The sequence below is a fragment of the Patagioenas fasciata genome, chromosome 1 (assembly GCF_037038585.1).
Source record: "Patagioenas fasciata isolate bPatFas1 chromosome 1, bPatFas1.hap1, whole genome shotgun sequence".
Lineage (NCBI taxonomy): Eukaryota > Metazoa > Chordata > Aves > Columbiformes > Columbidae > Patagioenas > Patagioenas fasciata.
In genome coordinates, this window is record NC_092520.1 from 53,563,887 (window position 1) to 53,588,444 (window position 24,558).

Below are 24,558 nucleotides of genomic sequence, written 5' to 3' on the forward strand. Positions count from 1 at the left end.
GAGAGCTAATGAGAACTAGAAGATGACTCTCTTGAAGTAGAATAACTTACTAAACCATTTTGTGTGTGTGTTTGTGTATTAAACTAGCTATACTCATCGTGTGGTTGGCAGTGGAATCAAAGCTCAGTCTGCAAATCCAGAAGTAAGAGTGAAGGGAACAGATCCTGTAATAAGTCAAATTATTGACAAGCTGAAACATGTTATTCAGGTAAGCTGCTTTTACCTATAGATAATAGCACAGTACTAAAGACTACTCTAGTAGGGAAAGTATTAATTTACTGTGCATTAAAGGTTAATTCTTAATTCAAGTTACTTCAGTGCACATCAACAGCAAACCACTACTTGCTCTCTGTCTCACTTCAATTATTAAAAATGATTTAGTTAAAATGTTTGCATATGGTAGACAAGTGTAAGAAGTAAGACTCTGGCAGCTGGGCCATCTTTAACTCTGAGTACCACAGCTCAGCATTGCAGTGAGCGTACAGAAGCACAAGCAATATATTTTAGGGATATTTACTGGCTGCATGTGTTTAAAAAAACATTAAAACATAATTTCCCTCTTTGCTAAATCTAGGTTCTTTCTTAAATGGTTTTGCTGCAAGGCTTTCTGTTTAGATGCCAGACAGAAAAAGTAGGAAGTTTTTACAAGAATGGCATGCTTGCTAAAGGAGTTGGTGTTCGTTACCTGATGTGCATATCTGTGAGTTACTAAATTTATGGCTTACAAGGCAGTCAATTCCAATATGGTTCTGTGCAATCATAGCATTTTAATATGTTTAAAGGATTACAGATATGTTTTGTTATATGCTGTATCCATATACACAGTCAAAACTACAGGACAAAAACCTGATTCTATTGAAACCAAGTTATTTTGCTGACAACTCTGTATTTCATTTTAATAATATAAGTTTCCACTCTGATTTCAAAATTCAGTGATAAGAAATCTTCTACTGGCACTTCGTATCAGTGACCCATCTAACCCAGTATACTCTCATCTGCACTGATGAAAGGAGAGGCTACTTAGAGAGGTCATGTAAGCTCGGCACCTTTATGGTCTCCACTCCTCTTTTCTACCTCATTCTTCAAGTATGAGAATTAGAGATATTAGACAGCTCTTCCTTGCCTAGTGCATTCAGTTCCATCTAAGAACTTGCTTTAATTTTGTTTTTCTATCTTCTTGACAGCTTTTAAATATGGTTTCCCAAATGGTTTCTGAAATTGAAAGAAGCAAGACATTCTAAGTTGACTGATAGCTTCATTATAAACTCTCTTGGTTCATATTTCTATAATTGTGAAAAATAACTACTCTCTGACACCAAAGAAAAGAGTGGTGAAGTAGAAAAAACAAAACCAAAAACTCTCCCCCACCCCCCAAAAATACAAAAACAAAACAGATTTTTTTTTTCCTCTCAATAGGGTTGTTTTCTGGGAGAAGTGGCATCCAGATTGAAGCTTAAAGGCAGTCATTATTCCTTCCTCCTTAAAAGAAATATCTTTTATAGCCCTCCAGCTTCAACATGCTTTTATCTCTCTTTATTAAAATGGTGACTACAATGGTTAGAAAATGAATACTGTTTTCCCTCCAAAGAGATGCTATGACTTAATTAAGAACTACAAACTATTGTGCAAAGAAAAACACTGCAAATCTTACTGGGCGAGTCTCAATGTCCTTCATCCATCAGGAATGCCCTCTATCTTTGATATTAAATCTGAACTGCACAGTTTATTGTGTTGTTTTCCTCTAGAGACTAGGAGTTGTGTTGTTTCTTCCTTGAGGATCTAAAAGACTGGAATACAACAATTTCATTATAAGGTATTTCATTTTGAGAGCTTATTTGCCCTAGTCCCAAAAGACTAGAGTCGGTCTTGGGGAGAGGGACATATAATTTACATACTGCAAGTCTTCCTAACCTCCAAATATGTTCTCTTTCTATGGGACAGTTTCTTTTCTCACAGCTCTGAGTATGGAAATAGGGTCAGGGGATAAAAAGAGCATCAAATTCCTTAGAGACCTGACATATAACTGCTTTTCCTTAGATAAAAGGGCTGAAGAAACTGCAGAAAAAGCTTTTTTCTTTACCATTTACTGCTTGAGAAAGAAGGATGGGGAGCATAAATTAGATATTCAGATACAAAAGATCACCTTTTTGTCCTTTATGATATGAAAAGACTGTATCACATATTAAGTGTATGATGGACAGATTAAATAAGGGGAGCTTAATGGGTTGTGGTCTTGTCTCAGAGACAGAGACATACTTAAGTCTAGTACTCTATCGAAGCTGTATTACTGCTCTGTAAAAGTTTAAATAGCTAATTTAGTAGAAAAAATCATATTAGTCCTGCTTTTCAGAACTAATAATTCCTGAAAGCTGTAAATGTTTGTATTCTTTAATTTAGCTTTAATAGGACACAGATTGGCAAGGTGACATATAGCTTACTATTTAAGGAAGAAACTATGTATATTTTTATATAAATTTCATGTTGCTGTAATCTTGTTTGCTAAAAAAGTACTTTTCTGTGATTTAGTTGTGTTTCGTAAGTAGCAATTCGCTCTCTGTGTTAGGAGAAAGGAAATGAGTGGTAATTCAGGTTTATATGACTTTTCACATCAGCTTTTAAACCGTTCCAGATGCAGGATGTCAAAGTAGCTTTTCTCTCTGTCTCATGATGCCATGACAGGATATTGTCCTTCCTTCTCAACCTCAGTCAGAGCTCTGTGTATCAGACTGATTTTCTTTTGCCTGTACAGCCTGTCATGGTTCCAAGGCCTTCAGGACTGAACAGTCTTCACCATCTTGTAAATACCAATACACAAAAAAGAATCAGAAGCTTTGCTTCTGGTACTTTTCACAGGGAAAATGATGAAATGCACTGATATGTAATTTAATAAGTGATAACCTGTGGCATTTGTTTGCAGGAGGGGTGAAATTCAGTTCTTCAATCAGATCCCTGCATTTAGGTGTTTAAGCTTCCCTTGCATGTAGATCTAGTCCATGGACCTTAGAGAGTAGTTCATTTGCCCATATGTAAATATATGCTTCAGGATAAGAAGAATGGTAGTTCTTTAGTTCTGCACAATATAAAAGGAGCTTGGGTACGTTGCCTACATTGTTGGCATCTACACTGTAGATGCTTGTGTTTAGGTGTCTGGTCTGAAGGACTTCACCCTTGTGTTGTGTTTCTGAGCCCTTTCAAAGAAGCTGTTAGTTTGAACACGTAAACTAATAATGTATTAATTTTTAAAGAGAACTATTTAGCATATACAAACATTTACATATACATATACATACACAGACATTTGAGGAGCTCTTAAAAAAATCTCATTTTATGACTATGCATTATTTTCTAAGGGTTGAAAAAAGAAGATTAAACTATAGAAGGACTAATTTGAAGAGGATGACCAGTTTTGCATTTGGTATACGTAATTTTAGTTAAATTTAAAAATATATCCTGATTACATTTTGTCCTTCCAGATCAGAAAAAAAGTAATTCTTTCTAGTAAATCCAGGGTAGGAGAAATGTTAGAAAGCTTAATGGTTTTCTGAAATGTTCTTTCCTCTTTTTTATCAAAGCAGATGATCCCTTTTCTCACCAATTACACTAAATTTCCCTTCTTACTTTCAAGAATCCCAGAATGAGAGCAAGAAGAAGTGAATATTCTGAGATGTAAAGGGAGGGTCCAGTGGACTCAGAAAATCAGACTGTACGTATTTATTCTACAAATTACTAAATATTATGAAATAGCAAGAGAATAACAGACATCTTGAAGATCCTTTCCTGCTCATATTTAATGTGTGCATAAGAAAATAGATCAAAGACTACTTTGCCCTGCATGTAGAAAAGAATAGATGTCTCCTAGTATCTCCTCTTCTCTTGCAAGGTAGATATACAAGTGTATAAAAATCCCAAGCAAAGATTTTGCTTTAAAATACATAAACATACAATACTTAAACATACTTTGTTTTCTGGGATCTGTTCTATTAAAACTTCAAACCATTGAAATCACATGTTGCATAAGTGATAGTATCACTTCCCAGCAGGCTGTAGTTTATGGGCACTTCTTCTGTGTGAGACACTCAGAGTAATCTTCCTTCTTTTTCTGTAAATAGTGGATTTTCCAAAAAAACAATAGAACTTTTTGATGCCATTGGACCTTGACTGCTATAAACTCCACTCTGGACTACACAGGTTTGTATTCACAGCAACAAAGTGCAGTTAGAGGAACTAACATGAGCTCTGCTGAACCAGTCAGTGCCTGACAAAGTCACCTTATTTTATAAAAATCCTTATTTGTACAGACTGGTGTTTTGGAGAGTTTTAAATGATGGGCTCTTCTTCATTCATTTATCTTCACGGTAGGCAAACAATGCATAGTCTCTTATGTACTGCAATCTGCAGCTATCACTCTAATAGGCAATCATGACAGGCAAAGTCAGTTGCATATGGCAGCAATAATAATGGTAATTATTTTTTCTTTCTTGCTCTATAATTTAAAAACATGATTCATTTGTCTTTCCTGCAAGTGCAAATACTGAAGTTATGAAGTAAGTATGATATTTTGGCACTGTGATTACAGGTGGTTTGGTCTTGGTCATTTCAATGTATTTCTTCTTTCAGAAAATCTCAAAAACATACTGCTTTTGACAATAATAGATGTTACTTGGAGCTCATATTGACAGGTGAAATGAAGAGTTCCTAATTTTACGAAATCTTACCATTGTAGAAAATACCCATTTGTCTGTCTGTCTGAATTAAGCAGACCAAATCTCCCTCTGGACATCTCCAGAGGCACCTGCCACTCTGTGGACCGCACTGGAAATTTAAACGCTTCCATTAGGATAAATTATTTCCTGTTTCTGCACGCAGAAAAAGATGTACCTGAATTTATTTGGAGGGGATCCTATCTTTTACTGCTATACCACTGGACTGCTAGCTGATATACAAAGAGTAATACATATTTTCTCCACAAAGGGCTGAAAACTGTCACTAATGGAAGTGTCACCTATATCCTTTAAATGAATAGAGGTGACTACTTCATAAAACATTAAATGTAGGTGACAATCTATTTTTTCCTTTACTGCTGGTCATTAATACGACATGGTATGCACTGTGTTTCACCAGGCCATCATTTACCCACTTACCTGGCTCAAAAAGGTTACAGAAATAGTGAGGTGAGATTTTCACACTGATTTGTCATACTAACAACTAAACTTTCCAGCTGTGTTTTTTTAAAGCTTTTATCAAGGTACCACAGCATGGGCAAAGTAATATGTGTTTTCATAAGAGCTGTTCAAGTACATATTGGGAATGGTGATGAAATACATTATCTCAGTCCTCATCCACACACAAAAAGAACCATGTTTTTAAATTATTCATATGCAAGATGTGACACTTCCAATTGTGCTTCCTTTTGATCACTGATATCAAGTTTGTGCCTTCTTTAGTGTTATGCTAATCAACTAATAGTTAAAATCCCTCTGCCTCTTAGGATAGTTCAAACTGCTGTATAAATTTAATGAATTATACAATCTGATGACTCTGATGACTGAAATGCAATTCTTTCTCATGGAATGAGCGAATTCTCAAGAGTACAGCATTTAACAATCTTAGATACTGAGGGCCTTAGTTTGATACACTCTTCGGTAACATACTCTTGGAGACTTATTTTCAATTTTTTTTTTCCTTTTTCTTTCTTTTATTTTTTTTTTTTATTTTTTTTTTTTTTAATTTTGTTGATACTTTGTATCCTGCACTTCGTACTGTTCAATAACAGGTACCCTGTAGAGGTAATTTCAGTCCAACAGCCATTCAACATTCACTGGTGTTAGAACTGCTTTCAGTTGTGTTTGCTTCAAAACTGCCTGTTTATTATTTTTGTTGCAATAGGAAAGACTGCCTCACAAGTTTTGTTTTGTTTTGTGTTTTGTTTTGCTTTTCATATTACAAATACTTAAAAGTTAGTTTTGCTTTATATTTTGTTTTTACTACCTTTTTCACTTTTTGGTTTCTTCCATAGTTAGAACAGTCCTGTAGGTACAGAATAGCTCACTATCTTGATTGTGTTATTTTTTTCCCCGGTAATTTGTTGGCTCTCCCTTTCGCATTTGCTATGTTGCTTCTTTCTTTTGTTTTATTTCTGGAATAAATACAATGTTATTGTCTTTTTCAAATCAACTCCGTCTTTGGCAAGGCATGATAGCAAAGTATTACAGTGACATGTCGTATTAGGATAATCCTACTTAACAGAGAAGCCTTTTTCATATTTGTTGTGTGAGCTGTTCCTGTCTTTTGGCACATCTATGGAGAGCTGTCTTGTCCCAGTGTATTGTCCCTCTGACTGGCACCTGGTGCCAAAGGTACATTAAATACCTGAGTATTACAACTGTATGTAAGATTGGAATGATTTCTGTAAAGTTATTGAAGAGCTAGGAATGAGATGAGAAATTAGTTTCTGACTTTCACCCTTGTCTTTTTAAAATACACTTCAACTTCCAGCCTCAAATATACACATTAGAGTGCAGAATTGCTGATGCTTTTGTGTCTCTTGAGGGTGAAAAGGTTTTCTTCACAGTTGTATGATGATAATGAAGGTATATGCCCTTTTTGTTGCTCACAAAGGTGGTCTTTCTGTATTTGTAAGTCAAAACACTGAGAGTTATGTGAACCTTCTGAGATGATTGTATGTCCTGGGAAATTATGTGGAGACTCAAACCTGTGTATGGTTTACAAGTGGAAGGCAGAGAAGGAAAAAGTGATTAGGAGGGTGTGAAGTTGAGTCCAGACAGCTACCACTGTTGGGATGCCACCAGCAACATAGTCATTTTTACAAATAATTTAAATAATAAGCCAATAATATTTTTCCTGATTTGTTTTGTTTCTCACTAACTAGCCTACCAAAGTTATTAATGGCTAATCAGGGCCCCATTCATTTAGCACAAATGATCCTCCTTTTTTTGTAGTATCTTTTAAAATAGGATTTGTGCTTAAATGAAAAGCTTTTGATTTCTCTTAATGGGAATAACAAAAAGAAAAGAATGTATATTGTACAAAGATTGCTGGAATTATTGTTAAGGTTCAAATTTGTGTAAAACTCTTAATAATGAGCTAATTAAAAAAAAACCCTGAAACTCTAACATTTGTATTTTTGCTATTTTTTCCTCTCCCATTGCTTATAAAGCACTGCACAGTACACAGTGAGAAAACACTCAATGTTGATGCAACAAAGAGATACTATCTATTCTTATCCATTTAGTGCAGACAACAGTGGCACAGAAAACACAACAGCCTTTTCCAGCTACTTAGGTGGATAGTGGCATTAACTGAAGTATTCATTACGGTGCAGATGCTCTCTACAAATGCTTATTTTGCACCTAAATTGCTTGCTGCTATAGCTGGTAAAAAGTGCTTGTCTTGGAGTTTCTTAGTAAAACAGGAACATTGTTCTATCATCTCATTTTCAAGTCAATATTAAGTGAAGGAGAGTTTTGAGATTTTGAAAGAGTTATAGCTATAACAATGTGATCTGGGGCACAGATTTTGCTTACTGTAGAAGATCTGATCTGCTTTACTATTTTCAAAACTGTGGAAAGGAAATTATTTTTTCTATTTATAATTTATTCTTTATGCTCCTTGACTCTCTTAAAAATTGATTTTTATTTTATTTTTTTTAATGCTTCTTTCAAACTTCCAGAACTTTGGCTATAAATCTCAAAGAAAACAAGTAGTTTTGTCCCCCTAGCCCATGGAAATAGGGGCAATTCTGAAAGTGAAAAGGAGCTTCTGAGGCCCTTAATTCCCAATCCCACCTTAGAAAAGGAAGGGAATGTATATATTGATATATAACAGGAAAAACTAGAGGGTTCAAGAGGGCTTCAGGGCCCCGATACAGTAGACAGGATGATATTAACTCAGCCTCTCATTAACTTTGCTCTGTGAAGGCTGGACATGTTTGCTTTCTTCTATAATTTCATCAGAGAATAGAAAATCCCTCTTTCTGTATCGAGGTACTACTCAGTTGTATAGATGGGTGTGACATATTGCATATTGTATGGCATTGGAGGCATTGCCAGATTTGTAATTAGTTACCTAGTTTGGGAGAATCTCCCATCGAAAATGGCTTGGGATTGTTATGAAAAAAAGGCAAAAATCTTCTTAAATTTATTCTCTATTTCAATTGTATTAAATGGAGAAGTTGTCAATGCCTGACTTCACGTTTTAATTGGATAACTTATTTAACCTCTGTGATGTCTTGTGAGAAGGAGAAGAAAACTGGTATATGAAATGCACCTAATTTTGAGTGAACACCAGTTTAACTGATGGCTTGTCTCTGAATGCTTTAACTGTAGGATTGTTTTAGTGTTGACCTTCCCATTTGGAGAATCAATTGTGCAATGTCAACAATGCCACTTAACGTATAATGAACTAGGAGTGATTTTAGGAATTCAGCTTGCAAGAGTCCTGCTTAATGGGGTCTGGATTTGTGTAAAGAGTCTTTCTTCTTATGACTGAAAAAACACGTCCTTTTTTTCTCATGTGGAACAGTAATTGGACTTTGTAGAGACTCATATAAGCCTCAGCTGCTTGCACTACAAACATTATTCATTCTGTCTTTTACATTCACAGGTCAGGTTGACAATGAACCAAAATGCAGTTGATGTGTCTATAATAGACAGTAAAACAAGAAGGACTTACCCTACTAACCTCTTTTTTAAATTACATAAGGATTCACTGGTATTTATTGCATTAGAGATGACAAGAATATCACTAATCTGATTAGACTTTAATACAGTACAGTGAATCTTACTGAAACTAATAAGTTTTGGGACTGACCTAGCTCATTTAGCTACAGTCTGCAAACTACACTGGAATACATACATGCTCGGTATTGTTATAGGTGAATATCTGTTTGAATATCAGATTGTAGTCATACTGACTTGTGCTGTTCTTGTGCAGGATTAGAACTACTGTTTAGTTACTTTCTTTACAAAATGTATTTTGCAGCAAGCTGTAGTTTGCTATAAAACATTTTTATCGTAAATGTCTTCTGAAATATTATGCTAGTTGGTTTTGCAAATATTTTATATGCAGCTTTGAATAAGCTTGTTTGCTATTAGAAAGGTTCACTTAGTCATATGAAGAGAGTTTAAGACTTCAAGCAGTCTATATTTGAACTGTTCACCCAGATTTGCACTGTGAATTACTTTAACAGAAGTAACAGAAGTGATTCTGGAGGAAGATGCATCAATTGAAGCATTTTATTTGGATCCAAGCATATACAATCTATGTTGGGGTGACCTTGGCTGGATGCCAGATGTCCACCAATCTGCTTCGTCACTCCCCCTCCTCAACGGGACAGAAGGAGAAAATGAGATGGAAAAACTCATCACTTGAGACAAAAAAGGGAGGTCTCTTACCAATTACTGTCACGGGCAAAACTGACTCAAATTGGGGAAAAATAATTTAATTTCTTGTCAATTAAAAGTAGAGTACCATGGCGAGAAACAAAGAAAAAACTAGAAATTCCTTGCCCTCAAATCCCCAACCCCAACTCTTCTTCCCAGGTTGAACTTCCCTCATTTGTTCCTGACTCTTCTGCCATCTCACCCTGAGTGTTTGCAGGTGGATAGGGAATAGAGGTTGTGGTCAGTTCATAACTTCATCTTTACCACTCCTTCCTCCTCACACTTTTCACCTGCTCCAACATGGTTCCTTCCATGGTCTACACTCTCTTAGAAATAGACTGCTTCTCTTCAGGTTTCTCAATGTTTTCTACCCTTTCTTAAGTTTTCCCCGAGGTGCCACCAGCCTGGCTGAGGGACTCAGCTGTGCCCTGTGGTGGGTTGGTTGGACCTGGGTGGAACTGGCTGTGTCTGGCACGGGGCAGTCCCGGCTTCTCCTCACAGAGGCCACCCTGCAACCCTCACTGCCATACAGCATTATAACCCCTACTTGTGAAATCAATGTGCTTATTAGGAAAAGGTTCTTCACTGAGAGGGTGGCCAGTCACTGGAACAAGCTCCCCAGGGAAGATGCCATGGCACCAAGCCAATCAGAGTTCAAGGAGGGTCTGGACAATGCTCTTAGTCCTATGGTTTACTTTTAGGTAGTCCTGTGAGGAGCAGGGAGTTGAACTTGATGAGCTTTATGAGTCCCTTCCAACTCGAGATATTCTATGATTCTGTCACATTAATAAAAGATGGATGAATATTCCCAAACAGACACACTTTGAACAGTGTACTTGGTAAAAACAGAAAAGAAAAGTAGACTTCAATATCAAATGAGACTGTAAAAGATTTAAGTAAAGCAGGAAATCAGCTCTCTAGTCAGAAGTAAAAATCAAATTAGTGGTTATAATTTAGGAAATCTGATACCTATCACAAACCCATCCCATAGTTAGTGGCTTCATTGACAACTTCTTCTGAGTAGAGGCTCAGCAATTGTATATCACATCGGAATGAAAAGTATCAACAAATATTTGAGAAGGAGCTTACTGTTCCTATTTGTACTAATAATGACAGCTATACTGTGTTAATGTCATAAAAACATTAACAATGTACTTTGTATGCAAGAAAACTCATTAAAAGTAAAAATTAAAAAAAAAAAGGAGTGGAGTAGTAACCATTAAGATCTAAGTGACAATTAGACGGTCTCAGGGTACTGGTCTCACCAATACTGTGGAAATTACTGAGCGAGCAGCTCCTCTAAGGTGATATATTGAGGGAATAAGCAAGATAATTGTACTGTGAATACATTTGTATGTTCATGGAGACTGATGGGTGTATTCCCCATGTTAGTGTCCCAGGTGTGGATTCTGTGCAGCAGCAGAGATCAGTTCAAAGATAATCTCGCATTTCTGTAGGTGTTGATAAAATGGAAATGCATTGTCTCTTGTCGGTCCAAGTGTCACAGCTGAGGAAAACACTACAGCATGAACTCATACTTTATTAAGACCAGGTAATATACATAGGAACAGTCATCATAAGTGCTATGGCCATGAATACAGGTTGTCATCAACTATAAAGTAAAAAGAATTAGGAAACAGGCTTTATCATCACTGATCATAAGACTATTTCTTAGAATATGTGCAACTCTTATTATACAAAGCTATGATGTTTGAAACAAAACAGGTACCACAGTAGCACAAAACACTGCAAACAGGAAAAGCAACAGTATCTCAGTGGTGTGCAGTTAACGACCAGGAGAAAAATGTTTGTGTCCACTTTCTGACCTGGAAAGTGTTACTTACTTTTTGAACATTTAAAATGTTTCCTATTTGAGACTTACTATTTCCTTTTAATCTCAGTCATGGGAAATCCTCTGAGTCAGTGGCATGTAGACAGTGACACAGAGCAAGTCATTTGCTGCAGGCATCATCATAATTTGTTCTTCTTGTCAGTCTGTACAATAAGCAATGCATTCTGTAGGCATAAGTAATATCAGTCTGGAAAACAATGTGTTGCTCTGAAATCTTAAAAACAGGAATCCCATGTTATCTGTGAGGGCTACTTGTTGCCTAAAGAACTCATCTGCCTAGTCTTTTGGTTCTCTGTAAGTGCAGGCAGCGTAGTATGGTGCATTAAACTGCTTTTCACTCCTGCAGTGTGCATATAAAATCTATATGGATAATAAAACGCGTGTTTGAAACTGTACCATATATTTTCAGGGCAAAAATTTCGTTCAGCAAACCCCTGGTGTTGTCTTGAGGAAGTCAGCCAGCAAATGGTTGAAGAATCAGAACCAAAGGGGAAATATATGATTTGCCCCAAGCCTCAGGAAAGCTGTTCAGCACTGTGGATTAAAGGAAAGTCTCAGAAGCAAGGCCTGCTATGCAATTTTTAATTTAGTTTTTCTTTCAAAATATAATATAAACAAATACAAATTTGTCCTGGCAGAGTATGGTTATTTGTTAGGTTTGTGGTTAGGTTTGTTAGGTTCTCTTCAGAAAGAGAAATATTATACTGCTTTGTATTTAACAGATTGATGAATTTAAAAAGAATGGGAACAAAACAACAAAAAAAGCCTGATAAATATGCTCATTCTAAATTCCTTCTAAAATAAGCACATAATTAAAAAAATGCATTCATAGAAGAAAACTTGTTGAGATTCATTACATATATAGCAAATCATAGCTTTGATAGTAATATAATTGAATGGAATTTATATAGGTCATCTCTTTACAAGGCAGGTTAGTTACTACTTTTGAAAATATTTTTCAAATTTTGTCTTTAAGATGTATAACCAAACCAATCTTGTTATTCTTTCTTAGATAGATGGTGCAGTCTCATTTAAATATATTTTAATGCATTCATTTATTTAAATGACTTTCCAAAACCTTACATCCTAAAAATAGTATTATCTTATTTGTTGGCTTGAAACGAGCATACTTGCCAGTTCCTTAATGCTCATAAATTTTCCTGTCTTTTGCCCTTCTTAACCCTTGTCTGTTTCTCATAGGCCTTATCTTTAAAAGTAGACAGATGAAAGTTTTGGGGAAGATCTATATATTCTGCTGTCAAGGACACCCCCTAAGTTTTTGCAAAGTTCATTATCTCCACTCCTGTAGGTCATGCTTTGTAGAGAAAATGGAGACATCTTTTTCTCCTTCTTACCCTGGAGCAGGTGATAATTATAGGAAGTACTGTTTGGGTAGCAGGACATTGATGAGGCACCTCTGCTTCCTCTTTTCCCTGAGCTTTTTTTGTCTTCGGGACTAGTTCAGCTAGATCTATAGACTACATCACTGCACTGACACAAACAGATGTAGGAGAATTTTAAAAAAAAGGCAAAAACCAAACAACAAGCAATAAACTGTATTTGCAAAGAGAGCTCCAAAACAATCCAGTCATCTGTCATTTCTTAAACACGGTGTATAGGCCCCAGTTTTTCGTGTGTGATAATGTTTTGATTAGAAGCTTCTCTTCTTGTAACTTGCTTGTTACTTCAATTGAGTAAAATCATTAAAAGTAATCACTATTCATATCCACTGTCACTTAGCATTTGATCACCATATAAATTTGCTTGTAGGTACACTGGTCCATAATCCAGGCTGTGCAAATCACAAAATAAATTTTGTGGAGACTAAAAGTTTTAACTGTGTAAGTGCTGTAAGTTAATTTTAAATAAAAGTCTTTATTTTCTGTCTGTTGATGGGATGGATATCTGCAGTGAAGAGAGAAGTGTCCTACCCTTCTTCCATATTCCTTAAAGTACTATTTTCCCAGGTCCTTATCAGCTGCTTCTTTTTGTTTCCTGGCCCTCCCCAGTTCCTCTTTCCATCTTCTTGAAGAATCTTGTGGTTTTCCTCTCATTCCATAAAATATTTCTCTGTTGTACCCAGCATTTCTTTTAATGATTTTCTGCCCTTCCATGTTTCTTGTTGCATGCACATCAGTGCTAGCCCAGCTTGAACACAGAAATGTTGCTTCTCAGTCAGTCATGACTATAAGTAGGAGAGAAAGTGTATTATAGACCCTGTGAAAACTTTTGCCTTGATTGGGATGAGAGATGGCATTTTAAAACACAAATAATGAATAATTATGATAAAACCACAGTGATAAGATTGAAAGAGGATACAAAGTTCAAATTCTGCTACCTTAAACTGTAATTTCCTTCTTACATTAGCTGCTTTGCCGTGACTCTGCCTTGCAACAGAACTGTTTACTTATATCTATGCTGATTCTTTTTCTGTTTGAGCCTTAATTTCAAAGCACAAACACAAAATTGCAGTAACAACTTTACGTTTTAGGGAGGATATGCAAACTTATATATCAAAACCACATCCCAGTAAGGCTACTGTTCATAACACTAGCCATCATTACTTTCTTCATTTCTTCATCCCCTGATTTAATGCACTTGTAATATTCAGAGGTGTAAAAATCTGCTTTCCAAGGGAGTCTCATTCTGGTTTTTAACAGTTAAATATTGTCATAACCCTAGAGCATGATAGTCAATAATATCATGGAAGCTCTTCATTAAATGCATTATTTATTATAATAATTTGATCCATTCTGTCTGTTCTTCTCCACTTTTGACTTTTGCTATCCTCCATCTTAGCCTTTACTAGAAGTCCTTCTCTAAACCTCTGCACCTCTTTGCCATAGTGAAACACTTCGTATCTAGTACATACTTTATTGAAACTGTCAGCATTTTCCCCGTTCTTCTGTTTAAGAACTCCTTTACAACCTTTTTGAAGCCTTGTTTGAAGTGCCAGCCATCTGGTTCCCTTACAGCTCAGCTGCAGTTAGTCCTTCCTGTAACAGTTCCCTTCATTTCTGAAGTGTCTCCTGTTCTTGATTAATCTAAATGTTTTTGGACTTACACTCTTTCTTCAGTTGTAGATTAAAGCTTTGCTTCTGTACTTATATTTTTAGCCCTATGTGTGATACTGAAAGCATGTAAGTATAAATGCTACTGTAGAGGGCTTGGTCTTCAGTTTTCTTCAAAACAGCTTAAATGATGTCTCCAGTTTATTGTTGTTGTTGTTATTATTATTATTATCATCATCATCATCATAATTTTTATTTATTTATTTATTTATTTATTTATTTATTTATTTATTTATTTATTTGATCTGTGTGTATCAGTAGTACTTGTTTCTCTCCAGCAATTTTTAAATATCTTATCTAGACGACTAGCAGGGTTCACCACAGCCAGGGAATTTAGTGTGATTTCTTCTCTGACATCACACAGTGAACTACTAGCCCATGATTTCAGCCTACCTCTAATCTCTGTCGGAATCCCTTCTTCCAGAGACGCATGGCTGCAAGAAGATGCAAAGGATCTATCTCTGGAATTACTTTTCTCCTCAATATCTCACTGCTGTTTTGGTTGATTTCTGGTGTTGCAAGCTTAGAGATGAGTTTGCTATATCCAGGTGTTCACTATGAGCTTCCTATGAGAACATGCTCTTCAGCAATGCTGAAGATGAATGTTCAAAGAGTACTGTTGATAAACCTCTCTGTCTCCCTGAAATTTTTCAGGTCAACAACCAGTTCTCAAGAGTCAAGACTTTGTCTCTTAGGGCTATGGGCTGCTTATGCATTGCATCTGGTGCCTACCCCAAAGCAGCTGATCACATAGATGTATGTTCATTGGGAACTCTGCTCTGTCTTGCTGGGAATCTGCCTCAGGACATGAATGGCTTCATGTACTTCTGTGTCTGATTGATTCAATTGACTTTATGTGACTAGCATCTGAGTTTAAAGAGAGAGAATGTGTTTGCTGAAATGTTTGCCCAGTTCCTGGGCTCTGGAGGAGCTGGAGTGCTTCTTACTTGAGGAAGTAAGAAAGTAGGTTCTTTTCCTGCCTTTACATTTCTGTCAGCTTATCAGAGGAGGATCAATCTGAACAGCTGACTCTTGTGTGTCCTCTTTATTTAAAATGTTCTGCTTTCCTTAACACTGCTTTTAATCTTGTTAACTCTGTTATGGTCAAGGAGACATAAAGCTTGTCATCACAAAGACATATGACTCATATTGTGCTAGACTGGTGAAGGGCTATGCAGATATCAGAGTCATCTAGGACTTTCAGAAATATTTCTTATTTTCTTACCCATTACTTTTATGAAATGGAACACTAAGACTAGGAGTCAAATGAGCAATCAAGCTCTCCAGGAATCCTTCACATGTTAGCAGTGAAGAATCACTTACTGATCGTTGTAAGAGGACTACCAGATAAGCCAGAATATGAGCCATGAAAGACTTAAGATCCTTTTGGAGACAGTCCACATTTTTCTTCACACACGGAATTCCATGTATTTAGTCAAAGGGGCTAAGATCAGAAAGAACTTCGGGTATTCAAATCTATTAAACATCTCTTATTAGAAGTTCAGTAGCTACAAGCTATAGCTGACAAAATGCCCAGTTGTGATATTCTAATTCTGGTATCACAATGCAAAAATATAACATTGTTTTTCTCGATATCGTTGGAATACTAGGGAAAAAAAAATAGATAAAACTGGTGAAAGCCATGATTGCCAAGCATCAACTAGTTATTACATGTAATATTAAGGTTGTATGTGTTATTGCTTATATGACTTATGCTGGCATGCTGTGCAGGTCCTTCAAGAAACTACTTATTATGTTTGTTTTATTTTCTTTCATCCCTTTTAAGGAAGTCTTCTTTGAGGAAGTTGCTAAGATCACAGTGTGAAGTTAGGATTTATCTGGCAAAGTGCAGGCATCTCCATTTACATATCTTCCAGAACACACTATAATGATCAAGGAACTGATTTACCTTCTTTGGCAATTTCAGGGTACTGGATTGGTCAGATTAAGGTGTTTTTTTCTCTTGGATGAGTGTAGTTAAGCTCTGCAGATATTGCAGATGGACATTTGCATTTTTGTTGTCTAGAATTAGGTAAAATTAAACCTAATATACTAGTCAATTTGATATATCTTGAGGGTATATATTAATATGTGAAGAATTCACCTCAAAATCCTCAGTTGTAACTAAACTATTGTCATACTTATCAGTAAAAAGATATGTATATTCCTGTATAGGAGGACATCTCTTCAGTTAGAAGCATTTGGAGGACATAAGTTTTACCAAGAATTGATGGTGTATGAAAACCTAACAAACAATAAAAATGGCAGTTTTGAGGAATTTTGAGGAAGCTTTATTTAGAACTTCTGGAAACAGAAAAAGTATTAATTGTTGTTGTTGTTGTTGTTGGGGATTTGTTTGTTTTTTTAAAAAAACTTTCTAGGACTTTTGTGGGAAAGACTGCAGATAGTTGTATCCTTCCTATTCTTTGTTTTTTTTAATAATATTCATGAGAAAGATAGTATTGCTCCATATTAAGATATTTTATTTCATACTGAGACCTCACTGGTGTTGTTTATGAAATTCACAGAAAGTTATGTCAGAACGTCTTATAGTGCTTTTGAAATTCTGATTTCTAGTTTTCTTTTATGTGCTGTTTAATTAATCTGTTCAGTTTGTTCCTTTGTGTTTGCCAATTTGGCCATCTACTCAATTCATGTTCATTTTTTTCTGAACTGCCCAGCCTGTGTGTCAGGCCCCTAATCATACCTTTTAGGTCCCTTTTAGTCTCTGTTTACCTGTCTCCTTATGCTCCAGGTATAAAATTTTTCACCATAAACTTTGCCTTACCCTAATGTGAAAACTGGTATCATTACCCTCACTGATACCTCTTCATTGTCTCCTGGAAATGCTATTCAAAATTGTCCCCCATCCCCTGCACTCCTCTCGCCACCAGGTTCTCATCTGCAATAGATCCCATTACTCTTCATTCCCTCCCACCTCAAACAGGCCTTTGTTGGAAGAGCATCATCAGTGGGATGAAATGCAGCTTTTCCCATGGCACCAGTGGACAACTGCTACAGAGCACCCTCCTGGCTCAGATGACTTTGAAATGGTGGGAGATAGTGAAGTAAGGGGAAAGAAGTGTTTCTTAAGAAATTAAAAGAAATGTATCTGGGCATAAAGGTCTGTAAAATAAATAAACAAAAAAAAAAGTGGAGCAAGTGGAATATATTATTTTTCATCTTCAGTGATCCTAGATGTTATTCACAAAAAAGCCCTCAAACAACTCTGAGAAAATGTTTTAGGATTTTTAACTGATGATGATTCATGTCATACCAAAAAAAAAAAGAAAAAGAAAGTCTTATTTAATTTCATCGCTGTCATTCCTACTAAATAAGTTAATTTTGCTATTCTTTGTCTAAATGTGCCTGCAAATATTCTGGAAAAATGGAAGAGGCCAGTTTTAGGAACAGAATTCATAGGAGTGTGTATATTTTGTGGATTCTGATTGCAGTAGTGAAATTTAGAGGATATGTCTTCTAATGCTTTAAAAAATGTTTTAGACTGTTTTTTTCTGATATAAAAAAATGAGTATGTTTACAGTGATCAGCACCATGAATTACAGGAAATTATTTTCATTATTAAATATTTTTTCCAGAATTTATTACTAAACCCACATTTGATTATTTTCCAGGCTGTTGTACGTAGGATACTCTGGTATTGTAGATCAACATAGAATGTCATCTGTAGACCCTGAGGTTGTGTTCTTTACCTCTGTACTTCTATATTGTGCAGGCATGGGTGGCTCAGGTAAAAGGCTTAATTTTATAAAATACTTTTCAATGCTGCTCCACTTCTTTCTCTTTTCCCATTCCTCTACCTCTCTCTCTTTTGTTTCCCAAAGCATTTAAAACCATAAGTTTCAAGCACTACAATAATTATTTTTTAGTCTTACATTTATTGCTTTCTAACTTGTGTGACAGTTCCATTGTTTAGGGTGTGAAATATGCAAGTTCCTTCGGGATAGGAAAATAGTATATTGGTATTGTGTGTATTTCTAGAAGAAAAAAATATGACATGAATGGCTATCATTACTTTGATATTAAAAACAAAGTTGTAGCCTGTGCTCGAACCGTCTTGAGTCATATAAATCTTTCTGAGACTTTCCCTGTAATAAAAACATAAAAGCACCTCTAGAGGCAATTCAGACTTGAGACGGTCCGAATCATACTCTAGAATGTCTCATTTTTTTATTTTGGCATCGTAGAATGACCACAGTCCAAACTGAGATATTGTTCTTAGATATATTTGGCCAAAGACAGAGAATGTCATTCATTGTGGGCAGCAACAAAATCTGTTTGCGCCTGTTTTTGTGGACCTTAGGAAGCTGTCTTTCAAGAACAGACTGACCACTTTTCAGCATCACAAAAGGTTCTTAAAACCTATTACCAGCTCCTCAGACTTCATTACTTCATTAAAAAAACCCTGATGAGGTGATTTCTTGGGAGTAATTTGAGTGTACCTAAATAATTCAGGATATATTTTCATGACACAAAGCTTTAGCAGAAATACCAGTATTAAGGATTCCCATCTGCCAAATATCTCAATGTTCTTTTCTTCATTCTTCTTTGCAGATTCTTTTGTATAGCTGTTTGGGGGTGATTTAGAGGGACAAATAGGCAGAAGAGGATTGCTTTTACCCAGCTCTGGTCTGCTATGCAGTTATCTCAGGACTGCTGAGATAAGAAAACAATTTAAACCAACTTAAACCAATAATGGTGCATACTACATACTGTGCTTGCAGTGGATTAATTAAAAAGAAGAAAAAGAACAGGACTGAGATCATATTAGATAACTTTTGCTAATAAATTGGTCATTACAGTAATTGCCCAGGAAATGTAAAACCTCAGTTCTAACTAATTATAAAGCTGGGAAAGAATGAACCCCAAAGGCATTCCATAAAGAGTTTGGGATTCTATAAGTCCCAAATGGAATTGATGGAATGATTTATAAAAAAAACCCAATAAAATAAAATTTAAAAAAAAAAGCAGCCTTCCTCACCCCCCCCAACAATAAAAATTTGTCATTAGCAATCCAGTAATATATGTATTTATTTAGAGTGGGATGTATCATGTGTTTTTCAAGAAAGAATACTTTGATACTTTGATTGTGGACAAAGAATAAGCAAAGAGAAAATGTTGTGTCACTCCACTAAGGTTTTTGTACAGTCTAAACCCTGTTCACCTAAAAAGATGGCACATGAATGAGGTCTTTAATAGAAGGAATCTAATTGCAGTCCTGCATGCTTTGCTGGCAATGACATCAGGTGAATATTTCCCATGTTACTAAAGTGCTTTAGTCACCTTAAAAAGCTTTTGATATTTTAAATTAACATACTGTTGAAAAAGTTAGAAGCCATTCATACACAAAAGCTTTGTAGGTAACATTTTTCTTTTTCAAAGGGCAAACTGAAAATATTAGGGCTATGAAAGCAACTCTGCTGAGAATCTAATGATTTTGAATATAAAATGTTTCTGAATCGTAGAAACTGTCTCTTATTTAAATGTCAAGAAACAAGAGGAAAAACAAAGTAACAAACTGGGCATCCAAATCAAAATGGATAAATAAAAATACAAAAGCCTATTGGAAATCAGGGACCTGATGGAAGACTGTTAGAAAGTGCAGGAATTACATGGAATTGCCAAAAGTCAAGCTGACTAAAACTTGTGGAGAATAGTAAAAACAATAGTAAGAAAAAACTTCAGCAAGATAGTAAAAAGGCAGTTTGAGAGAACTGAGCTTCGATACATCCATTTCCACTAAAAAAGGTGATGTCGAATAAGCAAACTGAAGGGGAATGAATTATGGCAATGAGGTCATGAATAAAATAATAAAATATAATAAATAAAATAATAAAATGTAGAGGATGAAGATCAAATAAAAAATTTTAAGCCTCAGTTTAGGCTTCTACATACCAAAAAGGTGGACCAGACCACCACGAATCACTTTTGGGAAAAATGAGTAGGAAGGGAGAAAATAGAAAACATGCTAAGAGAAACATGAGTTGATTAAGATAGCCCACTTCCTGAAAATAAGAGTTTACAAATCTTTTATCTGCTTTTCCAGTATTAACAATGAATTTTTTATTTTTTTATTTTTTTTTTTACTCAGGAAATGATGATTGTGTTATTTTGAGGAACTTTTCATGAAACCAAGAAGATAATAATGGCTGTGAGTTAGAGAAAAATCAATACTACTTTAAAAATGACTGTAACAGTATCTTCCACATTCTATTGAATTCTTTTGAGATGCTGTTGATGAACTGATTTTATTTCGAAGTTTATTGCCTTGACAGAATCAATAACCCTACTATTAGTAAATTCAGTAAAACTAAAAGGCTCCCCAAACTCCACACATTCCCCTAAAATATATAAAAAGTTTTTATTCAAATTGAGTATCTGCTGACTCTTGAATAGGTGTATAGATTTATTTTTACGATTTTCTGCTCTATTGATATTTCTACATGTAATTTCAAACTTACATAGGCAACAAAAGGTAGAATTGAACCATAAAGAACTTCTTCTCTCTCCATTGAACTTCTCATAGGAAAGAACTGAAACCAGAAATATCTCCTGAAAGCTTTTTGTTAACATTTAATTTCTTTTCCTATCCTGTTGGCCATGAACATTTTAAACTGTGGGAGTGGTGAAATTTGAGCCATATTTCTTGTAAAACTCTTGTAGGTGATGTGAGACTTTAAAAAATGAAAAAAGAAAAAAATCATCTTGCTTTTATGCCATGTCTTAGTAAACCCATATCTATTCTTTCCTGGCTTCAAAATAGATACCCTCTTTTTTCTTTGTAGAAATAAAATGATCATGCAGGAAGAAAAAAAAATATCCATTACATTCCCAAAATACTGTCCAATGCTTAATCATTTGATTAAGTGGTTTTGAGATGGAAAAAAAGTGCAAACAGACTTTGCGTAAAGATGTTTAAGTATTTATCTCTCGTGTCTTTTTCATTCACATCAGACTTGATCAAAGATTTGTCTTTCTCTCCCATTATTAAGCATAAAGCTTAATAACAAGGAAAAGGATTAATTACAGTATCTACTTTCATTACCCATGGCATTCAATGATTGTTTTATTTTTCAGTGGATTATGCTTAATGTAAATCTGGTTTTCAATTATTTTTTCAAAGTCTTGTATAACTGTACTAATTATGAATTCATTTTTACAGAAAAAAAAATATTGCAAGTGCAATTCTGAAGTAATTGTTTACATGATGCATTTCTCAGCTGTCGGAAGTTCATTCAAATATTATGAATACTATGATGAATAATATTTAGTAGTAATCTAATCTTTATTTTCATTTAGTAGCAATTATTCCCTAGGAATAGATGTACACAACATCAATTATCAGTATTTATCATAGAATCATAGAATGGTCTGGTTTGGAAGGGACCTTAGAGATCATCTAGTTCCAACCACCTGCAATGAGTAAGGACACCTTCCACTAGACCAGGTTGCTTGAAGACCCATCCAGCCTGGCCTGGAACGTTCCCAGGGATGAAGCATCTACAGCTTTCCCTGGGCAGCCTGTTCTAGTGCCTCAGCATCCTTATGGTAAGGAATTTCTTCCTTGTATCTAAACTAAATCTACCCTCTGTCAGTTTAAAACCATTACCCCTTCTCCTGTCACTACCTTCCCTTGTATGGAGTCCCTCTCCAGCTTTCCTGTAGGCTCCCTTTAGGTACTGTCAGGCTGCTATAAGGTGTCCCTGGAGCCTTCTCTTCTCCACGCTGAACAACCCTAGCTCTGAATGTTAACTATTCTTACAAAAAATATTTCTGTGTTACTCTTTTTCCATTTTTTTAAACTACTGGCGATTTTTTGTTTATAAAAAATTCATGAACTTCATTCAGAAATCCCTTTGCCACTGAGGGTTTACAAACTACTGGTTTGTAAAATTACCATAGTTTAAAATGACTGGTTGTGCAGTCTGTTATCAAGAAGACCCCTAAATCTGAACTAAAAGAAGAGAAATTAAGAACTTTTTTTCTGTAATTTTTGGTTTCCATAAGTGCTGAATATCTTGCATGTATTGTTACCTGCGTTGGAATAAAAATTACTCAGATGGATCTATGTAATCACCATTCCTTTATAATGTTGCTTTTTTTTTTTTTCTTGAGAAGTAATATTTAGTATTTGAATCGATATTTCACATTAAAATGTCAGTTATTATTAGGAAATGTAGTTAATATAATTATTTGTTAATATGTAGTTAATGTAATTATTTGTTTTATTTTAAAAAATGTGTCTATGAACCCATTATTTATGAAAAGGCGTACAATTTCTTGGTTCTTTATCACAATTAGTTGTCTACTGTTGGGAACAAACTCAGCGTTTGTCTTTAATTTCTGATTTTAATGGAAGTTTGAATTAAAGTGCATGCAGTAAGACAGCATAATGTGCATGTGATAAAAAGAGGCAATAAAGTACAGTGTTCTAAACACGGTCTGGAAGATGGAACATTATGGGTTCCTAATTGTTTGTGGAATTTGGTTTATCGTCTGTCTATAAAGTGTTGGTGTCTTTTACTATATATTTTCATTTAAGCTTAGTTCTGTAAGTTCCATCATTTAGCTTAAATATATATGGTGTTTACACCATACTGATTTATTTTAACACTTCTTTCTCCTTTGTCTTTTTGTTGTTGTTGTTGTTCTGTTCTGAGATATTTTTTTTTCATATCAAATCTCTTTGGATTGTGAATTATGTCTTCCTGCATTTTGGATTTCTGTTTGGGTTACTCCATTAACGTAAAAGTAAAGGAAGTGATGACAGTGTTGACTAGAAAACGGATAAACCTTGAATTTCCTTCCCTGCTATATGTTTAGTGTGAGCATGTACACACTAATGAGATGGTGTTAGACTGACCTCAGAAAAGTTACGAGAAAGGTAAACTACAAGTCCACATCTGAAAATGTGTTCTTTAATACCATAGCTGTCTTTCAAACTGTATTGCAGCAGCACAGCAGTATGCACAATCCAAGTGGAACTCAGACTAAAAACACAGGAGCCTAAAACCAAATTCTCACAGAATCACAGAGTGGCTGAGATTGGAAGGGACCTCTGGAGATCATATGGCCCAACCACCCTGCTCAGTCAGGGTCCCTCAGAGAAAGTTTCCCAGGACCATGTCCAGACAGCTTTTGAATACCTTCAAGATGGAGACTCCATAACCTCTTCAGGCAACCTGTGCCAGTGCCCAGTCACCCTCACAGTCAAAAAGTGTTTCCTGATGTTCAGAGGGAACCTCCTGAGTTTCAGTTTGTGCCCATTGCCGCTGGTCCTGTTGCTGCATACCATCAAAAAGAGCCTGGATCCCTATTCTTTATACCATCTCTTCAGATATTTGTAGACATTTATGAGATCCCCTGAGACTTTTCTAGGCTACGCAGTCTCAGCTCTCTTAATCTCTCCTTATATGAAAAATGCTCCAGTCAATTAATTACCTTGGTGGCCCTTTGCTGGACTGTATCTAGTTGCTCCCTCTCTTTTTTGTACTATGGTGCCCAGAACTGAAGCCAGTACTCCAGGTGTTACCTCACCAGTGTTGAACAAAGGGGAAGAATCACTTCCTTTGACCTGCTGGCAACACTTCTCTAAAGTAGCCCAGTGGATATTTGGTGGTCTTTGCCACAGGGGCACATTGCTGGCTCCTGTTCAACTTGGTGTCCACCAGGACCCTGAGGTGCTTTTCTGCCAAGGGGGTTTCCAGCCCATCAGACCCCAGCATGTGGGGTGCCTGGGTTCCTGAATCCCCAGGTGCAGGACTTTGCACGTCCTTTTGCTGAACTTAATGAGGCTCCTGTCAGCCCATTTCTCCAACCTGTTGAGGTCCCTCTGGATGGCAGCAAAACTGTCTGGTGTATCAGGCACTCCTCCCAGTTTTGTGCCATTAGCAACCTTGCTGAGGGTACACACTGCATCATCATCCAAATAATTCATGAACATGTTAAGCAAGATTGGATCCAGTGTTGATCCCTCTGGTATCCACCAGTTACTGGCCTTCAACTGGACTTGGTGCCACTGATCCCCACCTTCTGTGCCTGACTGTTCAGCCAGTTTTCAATCCTCCTCAATTGTCATTGATTATATAGCCCTCTGACAGTGTGGTTCTGTTCTTATAATAGAATTCTTCTGTTTAAATGTAAAGTGTTCTCACCAAAAATCATTGTATTTTACTATTACTTTTTTTTTAAGACTTTTTTTTTTTACTGTAAT

General features: G+C 35.8%; 1 protein-coding gene across 2 annotated transcripts in view; it reads left to right on the forward strand.

Annotated features, from left to right (window-relative positions):
• GPC5 (glypican 5) overlaps positions 1–24,558 on the forward strand; it is a 668,409-nt gene that overhangs the window by 222,347 nt on the left and 421,504 nt on the right. The window contains exon 6 of one of the 2 annotated variants that reach the window (XM_065844183.2): positions 88–208. The exons of the other annotated variant lie outside the window; for it this stretch is intronic. Within the exon in view, the coding sequence (XP_065700255.2) occupies positions 88–208 (121 nt within the window). The remainder of the gene's footprint in view (positions 1–87; positions 209–24,558) is intronic. 2 annotated transcript variants of the gene reach the window in all.